General features: G+C 43.6%; 1 protein-coding gene across 1 annotated transcript in view; it reads left to right on the forward strand.

Moving 5' to 3' along the window:
* The first annotated feature begins 1138 nt into the window (after window positions 1-1138).
* The window catches only part of GRHL3 (grainyhead like transcription factor 3), an 88949-nt gene continuing 70537 nt past the window's right edge, over window positions 1139-19550 (forward strand). Inside the window, exon 1 of the mRNA XM_033953596.1 lies at window positions 1139-1373. Coding sequence (XP_033809487.1) covers window positions 1357-1373 — 17 coding nt within the window. The 5' untranslated portion in view covers window positions 1139-1356. The remainder of the gene's footprint in view (window positions 1374-19550) is intronic.

Below are 19550 nucleotides of genomic sequence, written 5' to 3' on the forward strand. Positions count from 1 at the left end.
ACAACATATCCTAGATGCCCAAAATATGACCTGGGGGGGAGTGGGGAAATAATACTGCATCCAATATTGGTCGCCGTACTTTAAGAAGGATATGGCGTTACTCGAGAGGGTTCAGAGGAGAGCGACACGTCTGATAAAAGGGATGGAAAACCTTTCATACGCTGAGAGATTGGAGAAACTGGGTCTCTTTTCCCTGGAGAAGAGGAGACTTAGAGGAGATATGATAGAGACTTATAAGATCATGAGGGGCATAGAGAGAGTAGAGAGGGACAGATTCTTCAAACTTTCGAAAAATAAAAGAACAAGAGGACACTTGGAAAAGTTGAAAGGGGACAGATTCAAAACAAATGCCAGGAAGTTCTTCTTTACCCAACGTGTGGTGGACACCTGGAATGCGCTTCCAGAGGACGTAATAGGGCAGAGTATGATACTGGGGTTTAAGAAAGGATTGGACAATTTCCTGCTGGAAAGGGGGATAGAAGGATATAAATAGAGGATCACTGCACAGGTCCTGGACCTGTTGGGCCGCCGCGTGAGCAGACTGCTGGGCACGATGGACCTAAGGTCTGACCCAGCAGAGGCATTGCTTATGTTCTTATGTACATCCTAACATAGTAAAATTAAAAATATATAACCTTTTTTTTTTTTCTTTCGGAATTGTGCTCTAAAGTCTACAGAAACAGCATTTGTGAGGCTGTTTGGAAATACAGGTAATTTAGGAATTTCAATAACAGCCTTTAAATATCCACAGAACTGATCACGATTCGAGCAGTCCTGAGGTAACTGCTCTTACAATTAGTAAAATCCGATTGCCATTGGGAAGGGCGAGGATAGTCTGGAAGAAAAAAAAGGTAGCAGAGCTGGGATTCAAACCCCTAAATGCTGTCAGCTGGCCCACACCTTCTCCCAAGCCGGACCAGGAGATGTGATTTGAATAAAGCCTGAATCATGGCACTTAAAACCTCAACAAGCACGAACACGTCCACAGTGCTTTTTGTTCACTCATTCTCTCTTGGCTGTTAACCCCCCTGGTTTTGGGCTTACTTCTGTTTTATTCAACTCTTCCCTCTCTCTCTCTGCTCAACAGCTGGGATCCCACTCCCACCAGCAGGCATGTTTTGGCAAGCAAAAGGTTAAATGCTGCACCTGTCTGGATGTACCTGTCTCATAGGCACCTGTGCTCTCAGCCAATCAGCGCAGTGCCCAAGCAACCTACCTGTCAGCAAAATACCTGCACACACAGGGCTCAACATAAATCTACCAGTTGTCTCCACGGGCTATGAACGTGCTCAGCGGACATTAGAAGAGGCCAGCCACCGGATCTGACTACCTGGGTGCTGAGGACGCTCAGAAACCATGTCCCATGAGTTTGAGTAAGTAATATTTCTTACAAATGTGTTTCTTCTGGATCTGATCTGTTAGGTTTTGAGCTCTGTTGGCCATCCACTGTCTGGTCCAGCAACTCGGTGGGGGCAAGATGCCGTTGGCGTCTCGAGTCGTACTTGGAAAGACAAACTGCAAATCCACATTCTTTTTGGTTTATTTATTGTTGCTTGACATTGTGTTTTTACATTTGAGCCATTCCACGTATCAGGAAATGTTGGAACGGATCTCGTTCCATCTGCAATGCCTTGAAACGCTCAGTTCTGTGCTGGGTATTTCCACCGAGTATGTCAGCTGAAACACCTGTCCGTAGGACCACCTGCTAGAACAAGGCACCTGTCCGAGACCCGCCTTCTGCGGAGAGAAGACCGTCCTAGTGAGTGAGGATCACCTGTTCCAAGCGCTCTTATCCGGGCATCAGGTGGTCCTCTGTGACAGCGTTGACAAAGTCAAAGTGCCTGTCAGACTGAAGAGGAATACAGTTTACAAATGAGATCGGGGGGGGGGGAGGGGGCTTTCTATAGGCTCCTCCAGAATGCTGGCCTAGTTTCTTATTTGCAAGCTTTAAATTTTGTTTGACTTGGAAGCTGGGGTTTTCCTGTTTTCCAAAGCCTGACTGCATAAGGACAAATATTTCAAGTTTGATTTTATATAACAACAGAGCCTAGGTAAGAAGTCTAAAAAGGCACTATTATAAACTGACTTTATAGAAGCAACATAAGCCCCCGTGTTCTTTATAAAACAGGGGCCCGGATCCGATTCCAAAAGCGCACAAATGCCGACACACACACTTAACATCTGCTCCAACCAGGTATTAATGTATGTAGTCTGAATATGTACCGGTACTTACGACCCCATCTCTGCCCTGCCCAGGGACCATCTACATTGCAGTATTATGTAAACATAGATGCACACATCCCTTGCATGCATTTTTTTTAACTTTTGCTTGCATTTGCGCAATTTGATAAAATACCTTTTCCCCATATAAAACAGGCTTTGCACACAGATAAAGGTCTGCATTATGATTTTATGAGTTTACTTATGAGATGAAATTAGACTCAGCTAGTTGAACTATACCTTATTGCATAAGGTGGTCTTACTGCTCCAATCAAGGATGGAAGACCTGCTTTGGACTGAGATAGGGAAGGCTTGGTATGATCTGTATTTTCTGAACTTACCATAATTACCATAGCTTGACTCAATTTCACTCGAGTGGGCATCCTTCCTGCCGCTCTTTAATTTAAAGGGGGGGGGGATGTATGTGTGGGGAGTGGGCTTCCCTCCTGCCGAATTTTTTTAAAGTTTGGAAGTGTGGGCCATTTGTGGGGGGGAGGGGGACCCACCATGACTTTTTTTTTAATGGCACAGATGTTGTTCATGTATAACTCATGCACATCTGTGTCCATTAAAAACAAACAAACTGCTTTTCCTGCTCCGAACAGCTGAGCAGCAGGAAGCCGCTTCAGGATTTCCCCCTGCTGCACAGCTGCTCGGGGCTTCTCCTGCTGGCTCTGTGCAAGGGTCGGTCACTTTCTCCGACGACTGATCAGATGGGATAAAGGCAGAACTCTGGGAAACTCATTTGCTTGCGGAATGGTTTGAACATCAATCGCCGTTTTTAAATCAGACAATTAATCGGCTCCACAGCGACCCGCAGGATTATAATGACGTTTTTTGTGCATCCCCGTGTCTGACCCCGGCTCAAGAAGGCGGAAAGCAGTGCCACTTTCTGAACTAGATCTTCATTGGCTAAAAGTTATTGGAAAATAGTCACAGTGAGTTAGGTGAAGCAGCATCTCAGATTTTGAAGTTTTCCTGTCTCAGCTACACTTAGCAAGTACCACAGTTACAAGCTACCTTGCAAGGAAGAGCCAAAGTGAGCATCCATTAGAACCTGAAAGGCGACCTTTGGAAAGCAAATCACTGGTGAATTTAACTTTGAAAACTAGATCAAAATTTGACCCGAGGCAGCACAGCTTACTCAAATATCCCTATGAGAGATATCACATGTTCAATATGAGTATACCGGTGGTGAGTAATCTGCTTCATGAGTGATCCTCGGTATTCATGTGCTGCTTACTGCAGGTATGAAGTCGGATAAGTTAGCCCAGCTGTAGCATTTTCCAGAGGCATGGATGGATTAAGGGTGTGGGAACTAGGACTAGGGGCCATGCGATGAAGATACTAAATGGTGGATTTAAAACAAATGGGAGAAAATATTTCTTCGCTCAACGCGCAATTAAACTCTGGAATGTGGTGAAAGCACTTAGCTTAGCAGGGTTTAAAAAAAAAGGTATGGATATGGATGTGAGGAAATCCACTGCCTATTCCTAGAATAAACAGCGCAAAATCTGTTTTTCTCCTTGGGATCTTGCCATGTGACCTGGGTTGGCCACTGTTGGAAACAGGATACTGGGCTTGATGAACCTTCAGTCTGTCTCAGTATGGCAACTCTTATGTTATATTCTTAGGGGGGGCCCCTGGCAATGCCCATTCATATCTAATTACACCACTATACAGAAATACAATTTACCCTTAATCTGACCCCCTTTAAGCGTGGATCATATGAGGCTGATTCTATAAACTGGCATTCTGATTTTAGGCAGCACTAGGCATTCTACTGCTGTCTAGCAGCCAATCGGGACGCACATTGAAAAAAAAAAACAACAACCCCAAGGCAGGACGCCTACATTGTAGCCATTTGTTGTGGGTCTAGGGAGACACTTCAGCTCGCCCAAGGCTTGGTGTGGGTGTGGTTTCACCCAGAAGTGGTCTTGGATGAGCTTAAGCAGCCCTATGTGTCTCCCTAAGGCTGTGACAGACGCCTGAAATGTAGGCCAGAAAAATGCTGGTCTACATTTCAAATAGACGTGGCCGCTGAGCTGATCGCGGCAAGGGAATCCCCGATCAGCTGAGCCGGCAGGCCTCCTCGAAGCCGTGGCTTTGGGGAAACCTGCTGGCTCAGCTGAATGGGGATTCCCTTGCCGCGATATGCTGATGGCAAAGGATCCCTCGATCAGGCAAGCGCGATTCTCTAACCGGCGCCTGTTAGAGAATCGGGGGGAGGGGGGTTAGGCGTCTCTCTGTTAGAGCAGACACGATTCTGTATGGGACACCGGTGTGCGATTCTCAGCCACTTCTTAGACATCTGCTGAGACCAGCCCCTATGTGACTGGCCCTATAATGCCTCCCACTTACCCTGTACTTCTATCTTATGCGGACTTCTGAATTCTGTAATGGCTTCAGGCATCACTCTAAGGCTTTGGCCCACTGGATACAAAATCCCTTCATTTCACGGCAACATAGAAAACAGAATGTTATTGTGTTGAGAGGCAGATGGTCGACCGTCATCCATTCACACAGAGGCAGCTCGACACCAGAAATGCCATACTGAGTCAGAGCAAGGTCTGCTGAGTCTAGTACCCTGTTTCTAAGCAGGATTCTGAGGAAAAAGAGAGATTGGTGCACCATAAAAGAAGACCCCCCTCCCCAATAAAAAATAGTGCACACGAAACAAAAGATAAATGCAACATTAACCCTCAATGCAGCCTGTCAGCAAAACACGTTGGATTTTTGTGTGACTATTGTATGATATTAATTCTTTTATACAAACACAGAAATTTGATTTCTGTTTTCCATGGGGGGGTTATCTTCTGTTTCTTGTGCGGGTGAGGGTTGGGGGGCTGCAAGGGTTCAACCAGCATTTGCAGATCCCAAGAAGTGAATCTATTTCCCATAGACCACCTAACAATTTTTTATGGACTTTTCCTCCGTGAACTTTTCCAGTCTTCTTTGAATATCCCACTATTATGGTCACCTTGACCATATACTTCAACAACTGATTCCACAGCTTATGTGCTGTGTTTAAAAAAATAAAAAAAAATCCAACCTTTCTACAATTTGTTTTCAATCTGATACATCTTTTAGATTCTCCAGGTTTTTCCCCCTCTTAAATTAGTCTTTAAATAGCTGTTCTACAATCAGGAGAGGAGATGAACCTCTCCAGTGCACTGTGGCTAGTGCTACAGATAGGAAATACACATACACACTTGATGTGAGATGGAGAGCCTTCGGCTTCTGATCTTTACCAAGGTCAGAGAGGCCAAGCTACCCAGCTCCGGGCTGGAGATTTTGGAACAGTCCTGGATTTCTGATCACTCCCACCCTGGTGCATTATACAACTCGCAGTATTGATTTCAATAGGCTGGATCAGGCACTACAAATCCCATACTGCTTTAGGATGTCAGTTCAAAACCAGGACTGGTCCAAATGTGTCCAGCCTAGAACTGAGTAACTTGGCATTTCTGTAAAGGTATTCCTTCTTTTCATGGTTCCCATTACCCTTCCCTGAGGGGAGATAGGATTGAAGTCTACAAAATCCTGAATGGAGTAGAGTGGATCGATTTTTCACTGTCAAAAATTACAAAGACTAGGGGGACACTCGATGAAACTGCAGGGAAATACTTTTAAAACCAATAAGAGAAAATATTTTTTCACTCAGAGAATAGTTAAGCTCTGGAATGCATTGCCAGAGGTTGTGGTAAACGCGGATAGAATAGCTGGTTTTAAGAAAGGTTTGGACAAGTTCCTGGAGGAAAAGTCCTTAGTCTGTTATTAAGACATAGGGGAAGCTTCTGCTTGCCCTGGATCGGTAGTATGGAATGTTGCTACTCCTTGGGTTTTGGCCAGGTACTAGTGACCTTGATTGGCCACCTTGAGAACGGACTACTGGGCTTGATGGACCATTGATCTGACCCAGTAAGGCTATTCTTATGTTTTTATGGTCTTTCACAAGCCCAAGCCATCACCCCCTTACCCCACTATATCCCCTCCCTCACATCCAAACTCAGACACTGCAGAACTAAATTAAATCATTCATGACAATAAGAAAAAAAAAAAAGGTCCTGGCTTTGTTTTGAGCAAGTTTTACTCCAAGGAAGTACAGATAAAGGTCAGTTTGATATGAACAAAACCCTTGTGTTCAAGCAGGCCCATTTTGCACCCTAACGGTCCAAGTTCCAGCTGTGCATGCCTGTGTAATGAGTGAGAAAGGGTAAGACTCGTCCTCTCCCGCCTTCGAAGGGTTAAGCAGAGAAGAGCCTCCCAGTTGTGGTTTTTGGTCGAAACCATAATTGCCAGAGGCACATTTTTTGTCATTTGAAAGGTGTGTGATGAAAACCTGACTTATGCTGCTGCTGAATGAAACGCTGCAGCCTTTAACTGAGCTCTGGCTGCAAAAACAAAAAATGACATTTACTTCAAGTGTATTTATTACCTGTGGATGCAACTCACAGAATGAGCCACTTTGATTTATATTTCTGCAATTCAGCAGAGCAGCGAGACTCCGGAGTCCGGAATGTCATATTTAAAGTACCAAAAGGCCAAAAACAAACCAAAGTATGCTAAAACTAATATATTACAAGCAAAACAAAAATTGGGCAAGACTTCGAATCCCCTCTCAAAACAAACACGGCAATAACCCAAAAATTAATAATAGGACTGATCAGTACAGGCCAAAAAGTTAAATAATAAATAATTAATAAATATTTTTAAAAGCCCCAGGCAGGAAACTTATGGGTGACCAGCACCAGGTTAATAACCTAAATATGTCCTGCCCCGTACATCTTCTAGTCCAGGGGTCAAAAAGTTTTCAGGATTTCCCCAATGAATATGCATGAGATCTATTTGCATGCACTGCTTTCATTGAATACTAATAGATCTCATGCATATTATTTGGGGAAATCCTGAAAACCCGACTGGATTACAGCCCTCGATGAGGGACTTTGACACCCCTGATAGTCCGATGCAAAAGTTACAATCAAAACTGGCAATGAGACAAATGTTCAGTGTGAGTATTGAGAGGGGAAAGAAGGGAAAAATGGCGTCTCAAAAACCCATCCCCTGACACTTAATTCAATTCAAAAGTTCAAAATATTGTCAAATTTCCAAAATAAACAATAGTGTCCCAATAATATCCACCAAAGAAAAACTTATTGGAGTCATAAAGGGTTCCTGTCACGGCACCTGAGGAACTGACCTTGGTTCATTTATAAATGTAGGGAAGGGGGTGAAAGGTGGCGTGAAAGGTTACTAAGCAAAGAAAGCAATTTATTGACACAAATTAATCACCTCAATTAGACCAGTGGCCAAACGGGTTTTCTGGATAGCCCTAATGAATATGCATGAAGCAGATTTGCATGCCTGTCACTTCCATTATATGTTAATCTCTCTCATGCATATTCATTAGGGCTAGCCTGAAAACCCAATTGGCCTGGTGGTCCTCCAGAACAGGGTTGGGGGACCACTGGTCTAAGCTCCTTTACAATTAATTTTTCAAGCATTTTTCTTGCTTGACCTGTTCCTTTTTACCATATGGCTCCAGAAAATGGAGGACGGATTGAGATATCCAGGTTTTACTTCCATTGCTTTCGATGGAAGCCCAGATGTCTCAATCCAGCCTCCTTTTCCTGGAGCCATATGGTAATCCTAATTTTATAGGCATTCAAGTTTCAAGTTTATTTACAATTTGATTAATCACCTATTCCAAATTCTAAGCGATGTACAAATAATTGCAGCTGGCCTAAAAGCCTAATGGAGTCGGGAAGTTCATTCCAGATCTCTACAAACTTGAAAACAAAAGATCGACTGAGCTTTAATTCTAACACTACTCTATGCCGTTTAGATATGTTTTTGATAAACGGTATATCAAAGAACAAATAAACTTGAAACTTATTTCTGATACATTCAAAAGCTCATGATCTGGAGATTGATTTTCATCAGGCAGATGAACCCCCAATATTTCTAACAAATATCTCTTCTAGGTGTTACCAACGTAAGCCTAGGGAAAATTAACGCTTTACGTAACTTGATGTTGAACGAGAGCAACAGTGCCAAGTAAACGGGCATTTGGAGACGCAGATGTCCCATAAGAGCCATAGAAGACACATGTTGCTTCTGAGCAACGATGCAAATAAAGAGTTAACACACAGATAAGAACTTTTATGCGTCTGCAACAGTTATTGTCCAGCCTTTGCATGTCCCATAGAAACATAGACACATAGAACATGACGGCAGAAAAGGGCCATTGCCCATCTAGTCTGCCCACACTAATGGCCCACCCCCTAACTACCTCCATGAAGAGATCCCACTGTCAATCCCATCTCTTCTTAAAATCTGGCACGCTGCTTGCCTCAATTACCTGTTGTGGAAAATTATTCCAGCAATCGACCACCCTTTCGGTGAAGAAATATTTTCTGGTGTCGCCATGAAATTTCCCATCCCTGATTTTCAATGGATGCCCTCTTGTTGCCGTGGGTCCTTTAAGGAAAAAGAGATCCTCTTCCACCTCGATACGGCCTGTGACATATTTGAACGTCTCGATCGTGTCTCCCCTCTCTCTGCGTTCCTCGAGTGAGTACAGCTGCAACTTACCCAGCCGTTCCTCATACGGGAGATCCTTGAGTCCTGAGACCATCCTGGTGGCCATTCGCTGAACCGACTCAACTCTCCGCACATCTTTTTGATAATGCGTGTGTCATTGTTTGCTGTTAAAGCATGCTATGTCTGAAAACATCCTGCACTTTAGTGAACAGGCCCCCTATTGCTTTTAAAAAATTACCTTAAATCGGTGGACTCTGAAGTTCTCTATGGTGGCCCTCAAACAGTTGGCTAGAATGCGCGTCAAATCATGTGAACACATTAATTTCACTTGATATAGTAACTGCAAACAATCTCTTTAGTGTTGAAATATTTTATTAATTTGTCAATAAAAAACATGGCACAACAAAATACAACATCCCCCCCCCCACGTCCACCCACACCTCCCCAATCACCTCTCACCCATAGGATGCATCCCAGCTCCAGCAAGCCTACCACAACAAGAGGCTCGGTGATCTGTGTTCTGATAATCCCCGAACCCTTACTCCACAACAATACAAGATGACCCACCACAAAACCCCCTCAAGGTCAGAAGCAAACACCCCCCCAGCTCCAATTTACCACCCCCAATCCAAAATAATCCCAGCCCAGGAGAGCACATGGTTCCCAAAGCTAACTACAGTATGATCTCCCTTGCACCCACCACACCCCATCCAATAACCCATCCCAAGCTCACCTCCCCCCACCCCCCAATGCGCAAAACTCACCAGTCGCAGACTACAGCACTTGCAGGGTATTCAAAATGAGACTACAGCCCTTAGGATGTAACTTGGCAAACAATCTCTTTAGTCTGTGACTTGGGTGTCCCGTTTCCAGAATTTGCTACTGTTGACAATCCAAAATAAAGCGAATTTTAAAAATATATCTAATGTGAATATGAATTTTTTATGTTTAATACGCAGTCTGAACAAGCAGGTCAGGGTGGTTTACAAAATTAGTAGCTTTCTCATATTCACACCTCGGCCCTTTACATGAAAAAGGTTGGAGACTGCCACCTTAAATGGTTAGAGTTACCATGTTTTACAAAGGAAAACCTCGGACACATAACCCCGCCCTACCGTTCCGTCTCCAGCCCTCCCCAGTTCTGCCCCCAGCCAGCTCCCTCTCTTCTGCAATGAGCTCGGGTCACGTCTGGAGGGCCTGGAGAGTGCGCAGATGTGTGTGACATCATCCCCGTGTGCTCAGAGGCCCTCCGTATGCAGCTGGAGTTCACCGAGGCGCTCCAAAACCAGGCATATGAAGAGTTTTGGAAAGCTCCTCTACAAAGAGGACATTTCTGGGTTTTCCCAGACATCTTGTAACCCTTTAAATCAGGGGTGCCAAAGTCCCTCCTCAAGAGCTGTATTCCAGTCGGGTTTTCAGGATTTCCCCAATGAATATGCATGAGCTCTATTAGCATTCAATGAAAGCAGCGCATGCAAATAGATCTCATGCATATTCATGGGGGGAATCCTGAAAACCCAACTGGATTGCAGCCCTCGAGGAGGGACTTTGACACCCCTGATCTAAGATATGTAAAAAACAAAATACTCAGACAGGGGTAGTAGGAAAAAATCACCATAGAAACATAGAAACATAGAGGATGACGGCAGATAAGGTCCATAGCCCATCAGGTCTGCCCACTCTACTGACCCACCCCCAAGTCTACTATCCTAGGGATCCCACTCCTGGTGACAGGTTCCCTTGGCTTAACCCTCTAAGGGATCCCACTGGGCATTCCATTTGCTCTTAAATTCTTGCACGTTGTTTGCCTCGATCACCTGCTCGTTCCAAGGATCAACCACTCTCTCAGTGAAGAAATATTTCCTGGTGTTGCCATGAAATTTCCCGCCCCTGAGTTTGAGCGGATGCCCTCTTGTGGCTGAGGGCCCTTTGAGAAAGAGAATCTCTTATTCCATCTCGATACGGTAATATACTTAAACGTCTTGATCATGTCTCCTCTCTCCCTACGTTCCTCGAGTGAGTACAGCCGCAAATTTTTCAGCCTTTCCTCGTACGATAGATCCTTGAGCCCCGAGACCATCCTGGTGGCCATCCGTTGCACCGACTCTACTCTCAGCACATCTTTTCGGTACTGTGGCCTCCAGAATTGCACACAATATTCCAAATGAGGTCTCACCATGGTTCTGTATAATGGCATTATGACTTCAGGCTTCCGGCTGACGAAACTCCATCAACCAAAACTAGCTCCAGAAAGGGGCTCACCTACTGTGCTTATAAATCAATACCCTACTAGATTTTTGGGCGTGAAAAAATGCGTTCAAATGGATGAAAGGCACAGAAACAAGGCAGGAACAGCAGATCTGCGTGAAAACACACTTTCGGGTACCCATTGATAGTGTTTCTGGATGGTTCTGCCAAGGGGTGTGGCCAGGGGCGTTCCTTTAAGATGCAAGTAGTGTTTTAGAATTCAGGGGTTCACTCCCAACTTGTGTGCTGGGATTTACACCTGGTTTTAGCTGGTGCAGCTCCTCATGCCCGAGGTCAAGTGCAAACGGATGGACAAAGGAGACCCCATAGACATCATATATCTAGATTTCCAAAATGCCTTTGACAAGGTGCCCCATGAATGCCTACTCCAGAAACTGAAGAACCATGGGGTGGAAGGAGACGTACATAGATGGATCAGAAACTGATTGGCAGGTAGGAAACAGAGGGTAGGAGTGAAGGGCCACTACTCGGACTGGGGGAGGGTCACGAGTGGGGTCCCACAGGGCTTGGTTCTCGGGCCGCTGCTATTTAATATATTCATAAATGATCTAGAAATAGGGACGAAGTGCGAAATAATAAAATTTGCAGACGACACCAAACTATTTAGTGGAGCTCGGACTAAAGAGGACTGCGAAGAATTGCAAAGGGACTTGAACAAACTAGGGGAATGGGTGACGAGATGGCAGATGAAGTTCAACGTTGAGAAATGTAAAGTATTACATGTGAGAAGCAGAAACCCGAAGTACAACTATACGATGGGAGGGATATTATTGAATGAGAGTACCCAAGAAAGAGACTTGGGGGTAATGTTGGACACGACAATGAAGCCGACGGCACAGTGCGCAGCGGCCGCTAAGAAGGCAAACAGAATGCTAGGCATAATCAATAAGGGTATTACAACCAGAACGAAAGAAGTTATCCTGCCATTGTATTGGGCGATGGTGCGTCTGCATCTGGAGTACTGCGTCCAATATTGGTCGCCGTATCTTAAGAAGGACATGGTGTTACTCGAGAGGGTTCAGAGGAGAGCGACACGTCTGATAAAGGAGATGGAAAACCTTTCATACGCTGAGAGATTGGAGAAATTGGGTCTCTTTTCCCTGGAAAAGAGGAGACTTAGAAGGGATATGATAGAGACTTACAAGATCATGAAGGGCATAGAGAGAGTAGAGAGGGACAGATTCTTCAAACTTTCAACAAATAAAAGAACAAGAGGGCATTCAGAAAAGTTGAAAGGGGACAGATTCAAAACGAATGCTAGGAAGTTCTTCTTTACCCAACGTGTGGTGGACACCTGGAATGCGCTTCCAGAGGGCGTAATAGGGCAGAGAACGGTACTGGGGTTCAAGAAAGGATTGGACAATTTCCTGCTGAAAAAGGGGATAGAGGGGTATAGATAGAGGATTACTGCACAGGTCCTGGACCTGTTGGGCTGCCGCGTGAGCGGACTGCTGGGCACGATGGAACTCAGGTCTGACCCAGCAGAGGCATAGCTTATGTTTTTATGTTCTTAATCCTGGCACTATGCGCCAATCTCTAAAGGGTGCCAAAAGTCAAAGCCATAACTATGCAACTGTCCAAGTATGGCAACTCTTAAGCTCTTTTTCAGTGGCCCAACTTGCCAGTAGACAATATGGGCATCGGGAGTGAATCTCATTGGTGCCCACATAACTCCTGGATCTGCCCAGACAGTTGCACTGTAGTCAGAGCAGAGATCCATCAGTACTATGCGTTAAGTGCCAATGGATACCACAGCAGGCCAATTCAGCATAGTTTAAGTGGGCAAGAGGACAGGATTTCAAAATAGGCCAGTGCCAAATATCTGGATATAGAAAACCTGCATCATAAGAACATAAGAATAGCCATAATGGATGTATCTAGCCCAGTATCCTGTTTCCACAGTGGCCAATCCAGGGCACAGGTACCTGGCAGAATCCCAACAGTCGCACAATTCCGGAACCCCAAAGTGTCGCAAGATTCCAGAACCCCAAAAAGTTGCAAGATTCCATGCTACCGATCCCAGGGCAAGCAGTGGCTTCGTTCATGTCTCTCTCAATTGGAGACTATGGATTTTTCCTCCAGGAATTTGTTTAAACTTTTTCTTAAACCCGCCTCAGTAACCGCTGTTACCACATCCTATGGCAACAAATTCCAGAGCTTAACTATTCGTTGAATGAAAAAAATATTTCCTCCTATTGATTTGAAAAGTATCTACCTGTAACTCCACCGAGTGTCCCCTAATCTTTGTAATTTTTGATGGACTACAAGATCGATTCACCACCACTCAGTTGGCATTTAAAAAATACTGACCCTCGTAAATAAAATTTTACCCCCGAAGCTTTTTTTCATTCTTAGGTTCCCTGTTTAAAGCAAATCCCCTCCACTGAACGTACACATGGGTTCAGGTGTTACACAGGTACCAATCTAAGGTCTACATAAAGATTTTGGAGCAAATGAGTTCCTTGTTCCTTCACCCTTCAATTTAATTGCTTTATCATGTCAGGCGTATCTTACCAAAATATAAATAAAAGAAAGGTATGGTGATGTGAGGCAAAATTAAAGAGAACAATCTTTTGATGACTAATCTGAGGGTGCAGGAACACCTTCCACCAATTACAGGAAATTGGTATTTTTTTTCTTTGGGCCGCCTACATGGTGTAATACAGCTGTCAACACACACCCTCTTCACTCATGCTTCCTCCGTCACCTCCCTTCTCCTCTCCTTGTTCTCTCTCCAGAAGTTCTTCACCTCCCCCCCACCTACGCAGTTCAGAGAATGCCTTTCTTATTTTAAATTATTTGTGTGGTACACCCTGTCCCCTGCAGGGCATTTCCTTTCCTCATCTACGGGTCCATTTTCTTCTTCTCAAATAAAAACAAGAAGCAGCAACGTGAGTTCTCCTTGCTGCATTTTGGAGACCAAGTCGTTGGAGCACTGAGTAGGGGGCTGGAGGCATGAGCTATGTAATCCCTGTCATGTCAGTTAAAAAGAAGAAAAACACCAAACAAAAAGAGGCTTTGGAACCTGTTTTCAAAGCACTTATTTATTTATTTATTTATTTATGTAGCTGGATTTATTAACCACTTTTATGAAGAGATTAACTCAAGGTTACTATGGTACTTTGTGGCCCTGATTCTGCAAAAAGTGTCTAAAGCTAGGCGCCGTTTGGATGTCCAAGATAGGCATTCCTTGTAGAATCGTGCTCAGCGGCGCTCAGCACTGACGTCCAAACTAACCTCAAAAGTAGACCTGGTTTTCATTCGCCTACAATGTAAGCATGAAATGGATGCCCTAGGTCGCTCAGCGTTATGTAAATGAATCAAAGGACACCCATATTGAAACCACGCCCATTCCACACCCATGCCGTTTTCCCAGTGTGCATCCATGAAATTGTGGAGGCGCCTTTACAGAATCAGGGCCTGTGTGTCTAACTCAGGAGTGAGCAACTCCGATCCTCAAAAGCAGGAATAAGTCAGGTTTTTCAGGATTTCCCCAATGAATATGCATGAGATCTATTTGCATGCACTGCTTTCAATACATATTCATTGGGGAAATCCTGAAAACCCAACTGGATTCTGGCCCTCGAGGACCGGAGTTGTCCACCCCTGATCTAACTGCTTTGAAAATGAACCCCTTAATCTGCAGAATGTTGTATGTGTCAGGGTAACAAACGTTTCAACAAAGCGTCTCTACATGGACAATTGAGCAAAACTACAATATTACTAAATGGACCTCAAGATCCAAAAGGATAGAACTCATGAAGCCAATGACTTTGCAAAAGAGTTTTAAATTAATATCAAAGATCCGCTCCGGAAACTAAACCAGTGAGAAAAAACTCCCCACTGCTTCTAGGGGAGAAAAGGTCTCTGGCCAAAAAAACAGGCTACATTCAAAAGCTCAAAAAGGCCACCCACCACCAAAAATCTATACAACAGGGGTGTCAAAGTCCCTCCTCGAGAGCCGCAATCCAGTCAGATTTTCAGAATTTCCCCAATGAATATGCATGAGGTCTATTTGCATGTACTGCTTTCATTGTATGCTAATAGATTTCATGCATATTCATTGGGGAAATCCTGAAAACCCGATTGGATTGCGCCCTCAAGGAGGGACTTTGACACCCTTGCTATAGAAAGTTGGAAAGAATCCTAGGAGGAAAATCAAAAGTCACTGGGTGTTAGAACAATTAAAATGCTGATCTCACAAAAACAACGGGACTTCGCTTTAATGTTGCTGTGCAGTGATCCCAAGTCCGTCCAGCTGATGATTGCAATCCACATGCAGGACTGGACTGTCTTCATCTGCTAAAACTGTCTCCCAAGCATTCCCAACAAGAGAACTTGCAGGTCCTTGTTTCGCTCAATCCGCTGCATCAGGAGAAACTAACCTCCGATCGAAAACAAACTGCACTGATTTACCTCCTAGGATTTTTTTTCAACTTTCTATGGATTTTTGGTGGTAGGTGGCCTTTTTGAGCTTTTGATTGTAGCCTGGTTTTTTGGCCAGAGACCTTTTCTCCCCAAGATAAGGAAGCGTTTCTTTGCCTTTTCTTTAGATTGAAAGAAGTTTCTATACTGAAAAGTAAAATTTTCGATGTTTTCAGATGTTTCCAGAACCACACAAACAAGAAGAAAAAGGTTCCTGGAGTTGCAGGATACCATGAAAGTGTTGGGAGCAAAATTTCAACTTAGTTACCCTTGCAAATGTTTGATCTATTTAGATCAAAACTCTTATGTAAATTCCAAATGAAGTAGCTCAGGGATTGTTTTTTTCCAGAAAAGTTATCATGTTTTTACCTTCATGTCCTTCCGGAATACCAATATTTGTAAGTTATTCCATCTTAACCTATCATTCACATTAGAGAATGACACGGTGACAAAATTTATCACCGTTCACGTCCCCGCGGATAACCGCAGGAAACCATCTTCATGTCATTCTTTAAGGAGAGAGGGAAGAATCAGAGTATGAATGGTCACAACCACTGTTCCCTCTAAGCTGAGCAGGTGTCCTCCAGCTGCATTGCTACCACTAGGGGGTGGAATATTTTCAGTCGCTAAGGACAGGTATGTTCCCTGGAGTCCTGCAGAACTTGCCTGTCCCTCACAATTGAAAAATGTGACAGTAAAACAGCACCCTCTATTGGTGAGACTGTGGGTGGAGGACTCCTGCTCACTGACCCGCAAGCTTTGCTTTGAAGAATGCTGGTGTAGAAGGACTGAGGTTGAAATAGACACTAGAAAATGACATGGGATTATTTCCCGCGATTATCCGCGGGGATGGGAACGGTGATGAATTTTGTCACCGTGTCATTCTCTAATTCACATCTTCTGGTTCAGTTTCAATCATTTTGATGTGTTTAGTCTGATGCATTAGCTATGCTGAATTTGCTCATTGCTGATGCAGAGTTAAGCATGTATGTATAAGTATTGTTTTCTTTTTCTGTATTGTTGCTCACTGACCTATAATTCCAATAAACAGATTTGAACTTAAAAAAAAAACCTCTTATGATCCCTCCCAACTACAATTTTTCCTAGAGGGGAAGGGGGTTACCAAGTAAGTCCTATTATGCTAGTCCATATTATAAATGGGGATGTGCCAATACCTTTTTTTAGAAATTGTTCCGTTAAAGAATCATTCCTTCTGATTGTGGAATTGTCTCTCCATAGTGAGGATTATGGAAGAGTCTTGATAAATGTTTGAAATTGCTAATTTGTTTATAATTTTTTTTAATTTTTTTTTGCTAATGTGATAAGACTTTTGTTTTTGTTCAATCATGTATTTTGTTCAAATATGAATAAATGATAAATAAATAATAAATAAAAAACAAAACTAGCCCAGGTAAATCAGCTTTTTGCCATTATCTATTTGTGCAGGGTACATGCAGTAGCCCATTCAGTAATTAAAACTCAAATCTCAAAGTTTCAAGTTTATTAGGGTTTGATATACTGCTTTAATGCCAAAGCACTTTACAATATAAAACAATTTTTAAAACAAACATATATATATGTGAATTTGAATTGTCACGACATGGTACAAAAGGGAAAAAAGGGGAGGGTTTACAATCGAAAAGAGAGAGGTTTTAAGGTTAGTTTCAAAATGATTAGAGGTGGTTTTCAGTCTTAATGGTAAGGGGAGGGCATTCCATAGAGTGGGAGCGACTATAGAATAAATAGTTTTGTGAGTTGTCTCATAAAATAACTGACAAACAAATGGAACCGTAAGAAAATGTTGCTGAGATGATCGTAAAGTACGGGATTAGAAGTCTGTCAATAAATGAAGGAGAGTGATTGGCCTGAATGTTGAACGCAATAAAGAGAATTTTAAATGTGATTCTGTGGGCGATGGGCAACCAGTGGGCCTTTTTCAAAAGAGGTGTGACATGGTCAAGCTACTGACGATAATTTTTACGGCAGCATTTAGAATAATTTGTAATCTCCTAGTCTCTTTTGGGGGAATTTTCATAGTAAAGGAATTACAGTAGTCTAGGGCGGAGATGACCAAGGAATGGAATGAATGAAGATATTTTGCTTCTAGAATTGACGCAAGGAACCGTATGGGGGGTTTGACTCTTTCATCCCCTGCAGGAGCTGCTGCTTGATCTCTCTGAGACTCAGCTGTCTTGACACATTCTGCAGAGGACAGAAGAACTGAACAGGGCCAGCAATGAACAGTATTGTGCAACACCTCAGTTAGGAAGAATTTCTCCCGACAGGCACATTCAGCTTTAGCAGGGCTGTCCGATTATCTCGTCAGAGATGAAATTGCTCTGGTGTACTGTACCATAATGTGAGGGAGGGGCTCAGCCATTGGGATTGTTCAGTGGAAGAATGGAAGGGAGCAAAATCAACAGTTGGAACCCAACAAAAGAGAGTTGGAGAAGCTGAAGGCAGGTGCCTTTCCACGGGGCTGAATTCCTACCCCTCTTGCAGCCCATTCTCCTCTGTCATCACCACAGAGCCTATGGCATTACTGAAAATTTGAAGGGTGAAGTGGGAGGGAGCACAAAAGAAAGCCAATGCTGACTTGTCGGCATGTCAGTCATTGGCACACATCAACATGTTTGCAAACAATTGGGCTGTGCCCCCCAGAACCACCGAAGGGTAGCGCAGGGTGCAAGACCACACAGGGCACTGAGGCCCAGACGCTCTAAAATCGCCATTACAATTCTGTGGGTCGCTGTGGTACCGGTATATTGTCCGATTTGAAAATGATGATCGATGTTCAAATAACTGTGCATGCAAATAAGGATCGCGGAGGCCTGCAGAAATCCCATCCAATCAGTCACTGGTGAAAGCAATGGACACGTATGCAGAATAATCCACAGAAAGAGACAATGGATGTGCGCATGTGCGTCAATCATAGGCGTGCCTTATAGGAGCGCATCATAGGCACACGTCATAAGGGAAGGGGAGGGGCAAAATATGAAAACTTTTTTTTTTTTACATCACAATGGCAGGACAAGTGCTCCCATCATGCAATCGGCAGCACCCCACCCCCCCAAAAAAAAATATGTTGAACTTCTACCATGAGGTAAAACTCTTTATAGTTTATAAATCTTTCCTTTTGGCTAAGTCTTAATAATAATATTGTCATTTCTAGCTAAAGAGACATTTGATCAAGAAACTGTTTTATTTTACTTTTATGATTATGATAAACATACCGAGGGCCTCAAAATAGTACCTGGCAGGCCGCGAGTTTGAGACCACTGGACTAGATTAACCCCGTCCTGTGAATGTAGATCCAGTTTACAGCCGTAATGTAGGTGTCCCAAGAACATGTGGTGAGAGGTTATTTTGAAATATCATCTGGACACCCAAGTTCCATTATAGAACGCTGGCATACGCCAGTATCAGCGCTCCTAAAATTCACGTGCTGGCAGTTACGCCAGCCATAGACTTGGTATAACTACAGCTGCATAAGTGTGTCAGGGCCACACATAACTTACAGTATGTTGTAAGTTGCGCATGTAAGTGGGAGCCCCCGCCCATGTTCCTCCCACATATACGCCCCTTCCTCTTTTACGCTAAAACCATTTAGGTGCACAGCAACAGAATTAAGAAGATCCCCGCTGCACTTTCACGATTAAGTGTACACATTTGTGCATACGTTGTAGCATTCTATAAATTTATGTGTGGGAGGGGGTGCGTAAATATGGGCGCCAAAATTATATGTAGAATTGGCCTTCTGAAGTCTTCATTGGCAGCTACTCAGGATTTTTCCCCCAATTTAATTCTACCCAGTGCCCCCTGTCTGTTCAACCCTGTCACTTTCAGAACTCAGTCCCGAGCTTATCTCCAGGTTTTCTTGAATTCTGTCATTGCTAGAGAATGTGGCAAAATCAGTTAGCTTAGCAGGGTTAAAAAAAAAAAAAAAAGTTTGGTTAATTTCCTAAAATTGGAATCTCTTTATTAAAATTCCCTTTTCCCTTTTGGGTTTCTATGTTATGTTTGCATGCGTGTGCCCTTAGTATGGCTGGTTCTATCCTATCAAGATTTGTGGTTCCTTCCCATTATTTTAAGTT

Source organism: Geotrypetes seraphini, chromosome 8, assembly GCF_902459505.1.
Source record: "Geotrypetes seraphini chromosome 8, aGeoSer1.1, whole genome shotgun sequence".
NCBI lineage: Eukaryota > Metazoa > Chordata > Amphibia > Gymnophiona > Dermophiidae > Geotrypetes > Geotrypetes seraphini.